This window comes from Grammomys surdaster, unplaced genomic scaffold (assembly GCF_004785775.1).
Source record: "Grammomys surdaster isolate TR1022 unplaced genomic scaffold, NIH_TR_1.0 485, whole genome shotgun sequence".
NCBI classification, from domain to species: Eukaryota; Metazoa; Chordata; class Mammalia; order Rodentia; family Muridae; genus Grammomys; species Grammomys surdaster.
The window spans coordinates 796,615-800,468 of record NW_021604904.1 but is presented as its reverse complement, the minus strand read 5'-3'; the positions used below and the strand labels follow the sequence as shown (position 1 = coordinate 800,468).

Here is a 3,854-nt window from a genome sequence, read left to right as displayed (position 1 = left end):
GATCTCTGGCAAGTGCCATCTTATCCAAATGAAACTTGATTTCATCAGTAATGTGATAGCTGACACATTTCTGGACATGTTACAACAAGACATAATCTACAACGTGTTCTTACTCAAAATGTTTCATCTGAAACTAATTTCCCTTGGATAGAAAATACAATACCTAAGGGCTGTGAATGCAGCTGGGTGATTGACAACATCCCTACTGTGCTAACAAAGCTCCAGGCTAAATCAACACTGAAAATTCAATAAAGGACAGAGCAAGGCCAAATCTCTATACTGGAGTCTCCTCAGGATATATACATTTCAAAACAGGAAAGTTTGGAGGTAAATTACAAACTTCTGCATGCCATAAAATTTGACTTTTTCCTTAAGAATACTTATCCTATGGTATAGATGACATTCCATCTTGGCTGATGTAATAACAGATAAAATGTCATGTCCATAACTTTATTTTTCTTAAAAATAGGGGCCTCTATACTGCCTTAGTGGATTTAAAGTCAGTATATAGCTAGGCTTGCCTCCAACCTTTTTTTTTTTTTTAATTAAGATTTATTTATGTGAGTACACTGTAGCTGTCTTCAGACACATCAGAAGAGGGCATCAGATCCCATTAAAGATGGTTGTGAACCACCATGTGGTTGTTGGGAACTGATCTCAGGACCTCTGGAAGAGCTCTTAATCTCTGGAAGTGTTCTTAACCGCTGAGCCATCTCTCCAGCCTCTTGCCTCTAACTTGATTCCCCTAATTCAGCTTTATAATAACTAGGACTCAGACACACTTTACCATACTCAATTCTAAAATATATTAATGGTACATCCCCAAATCTATATACATGGAAAAACAGGATCAATCTTGTAAAGTGTTGACAGTTTTCAATCTAGGTGAGAATACAGATATGTGTTGACTATTCCAAGCTTTGAACATGGATATAAAATCTCACACATGTATTTTTATAAGTAGTTTCAATCTGGCTATTTTGTTAAGGTGTTACAGGTTGCCCACCAGAGATGCCCACTCAGACACAGTTTAGAGCCAAATGAAAGTCTTTATTCCAGCCAGCTCTGAGTACATTCAGGTATTTGGGACCCAAGTACAATCCCAAGGATTTAGAACAAAACCACATTCTATTATCTTGCTCAGGAGCTGCAGGGGGGAGCTTTTGCCCAAGCAGGCAGTTTAATAGATACCAAGATAAGCAGATAGCTGGAGTAGGAGGCTTAAACAGAAGCCACGATAAATTAACAGAGGCAATTTGACCTCCCGTAGAATTGGATATTCTACAAGATTCTATATCAAGGGAATCAAATTATAGTTGAAGCTAAAATGTTTCCAGAAAGAATAAGAGATGGAGGATCCAAGAACTTTCTTGTCTTATCACTAATGTATAGTTTATCTTTATGTGTGGAGAGGGCATAAATAATAGGGTTTTAACTATTTAACTTTTTATGGTTTTTATCCCTTTAGAAAGTATTTTCTCATCAATGACTTTGTTTTAAAACTTTACCACAGAAATACTTAAGAAATGGACTCACAATTCAAAATGTTTTAAAACTTTGCCACACAAATACTTAAGAAATGAATTCACAATTCAAATACTTTCATGCTCATGATGGTCCATTACATGTATCCAGAATAAAATCATTTAAAATTTAATAGTGGGTAAAAGCATGAGACTTTTCTTAAACTATCTAAAGTGCAATTAGGCTTTCATTTCAGTTATACTAATGCTCATGAAACTAGAACTATGTAAAACCTATATTATAGAACATGGGCATTGACCAAATACTGTCAAGGATTTTATTATCTATTATAAATCTGTTGCCATGACTTTGGTTGGTCCTGTGCTGGCCATTAACAAATTATGCAAAAAGTAAAATCTACTCTAATATCACAGGAACCATGGTGGAAAAAAAGGCATCTCAGACAAACCTAGTTGCAATAACTGCTCTCCCTTAGTTGTCAGCTCTTGAAGTCTAATGAGTGAATTAAGTTTATACAACTAACAAGATGAAAGTAAATAAAGAACATGACCACAACCTTGTATTTTGACAATAAAAGACATTCTCAACAAAGTACCTTCTCTGAACAACCGACTTCCCACATTCTCATTCCAAAGGTTTTCTTGGCAGCAACAGAACATGAATATTTTGATGTTGACAAAATCCCAGGACAGATTAAAGTTCCCACATTCTTTTAAGTCACAGTCTTCCCAATATGAGTTCTCTGGTATTCAATAACATTTTCATACACTGGCTTGTCTTCCTTCCTTACATGCATAGGCCTCCTGGAGATTACGGATTTACTCATGTTTTGTAAGCTCACCATTTATAATAAAGGCTTTTCCTGAGTCTTCACATTCACAGGGTTTCAGCCCTACATGGACTCTCTGATGAGCTTTAACAGCTAATTCTGGAAATGTTCTCACATTCCTTGTATTCATTACATTTGACACCAGCATGGCTTCTTTGATTCCGAAGAAGTCCTGAGCTCCAATTAAGCTCTTTGCACATTCTTTACAGGGATAGGGTTTTCTACCAGTATGAACTTGCCACTGTGCATGAAGACTGAACTAAGTCTAAACATTTTGCCACCTTACTTATATTCATAGAATTTCTCATCAGTAGAAATTATCTGATATGCAGCTAGCTAGCTTAGAATTACTGTAGGCCTTTCCATTTTCCTTACATCATAAGACTTACTAATATTATATTTATAATGTCAAAACAAGTTTCATAATCAACTAAAGGTTTTCCCACATTCTTACCACTGATAGTTTTTCAACAGTGTGAATTCTTTGATGTACTTTAACATCTCTACCATGTGTAAAGTACTTCCCACATTCTTTACATTCATAAGGATTCTTCTCAATATGAATTCTAAAATGTCCAAGGAAATTGGTAATGGTATTTAAAAGCTTCGTCATATTCATTACATTGAAAGGGATTCTCACCAGTATGGATGCCCTGATGAATGCTAAGGTTTGTTCCTTGAACAAAGTCATTTCCACCTTCCATGCACTGAAAGAGTTTCACATCAGTATGAATTCTCTGATGTTTGTTGAGTTGGGACTTAAATCTGAAGCTTGATCCACACTGCTGACATTCAAATGATTTCTCTCCAGTATGGATGCTCTGGTGCCGAGTGAGGTATGCCAGAACTACGAAGGCCTTTCCACATTCCTGACACTTAAAAGGTTTCTCATCAGAATGAATTTTCCGATGGTGGAACAGGCTTGAGCGGTGAATAAAAGCTTTCCCACACTCATTGCATTCGTATGATTTCACACCACCATGAATAACACTATGTTGAATGAGAGTGGATTCACGCTTGAAGGATTTCCCACATACTTTGCATTCAAAGGGTCTTGTACTTGTATGAACAATTTGATGGTTATTAAGCTCACTGGGAAGATGAAAAGCCTTTCCACATTCTTTACACTCATAAGGTCTCTCACCACTGTGAGATTTCTGATGACGAATGAGAAGTGTATTAAGTCTAAAGAACTTCCCACATTCTTTACACTCAAAGGGTTTGTTTCCAGTGTGAATACTCTGATGTTCAGTAAAATTGGACCTTTGACGAAAGCATTTCCCACATTCCTTGCACTGATAGGGTTTTTCATCAGTATGAATTGTGTAATGTTCATTAAGTTGGTACTTACGTCTGAAGGCTGACCCACAGAGCTTACACTTGAAGGGTTTTTCTTCAATGTGAATTTTCTGATGCTCAGAAAGGTATACCTGAAGCCGAAAAGCTTTCCCACATACATTACATTCAAAGGGTTTCTCACCTGTATGAATAGTCTGGTGCATAACAAGGTGTGTGGCAGTTCTGAATTTCTTGCCACATT

The 3,854-nt window shown here is 36.6% G+C and overlaps 1 protein-coding gene across 1 annotated transcript in view; it reads right to left on the bottom strand.

The window, feature by feature from the left end:
• Positions 1-1,029: 1,029 nt before the first annotated feature.
• The window catches only part of LOC114632998 (zinc finger protein 780A-like), a 12,873-nt gene continuing 10,048 nt past the window's right edge, over positions 1,030-3,854 (bottom strand). The window contains 2 exon segments of the mRNA XM_028781602.1: positions 1,030-2,897; positions 2,899-3,841. Coding sequence (XP_028637435.1) covers positions 2,745-2,897; positions 2,899-3,841 — 1,096 coding nt within the window. The 3' untranslated portion in view covers positions 1,030-2,744.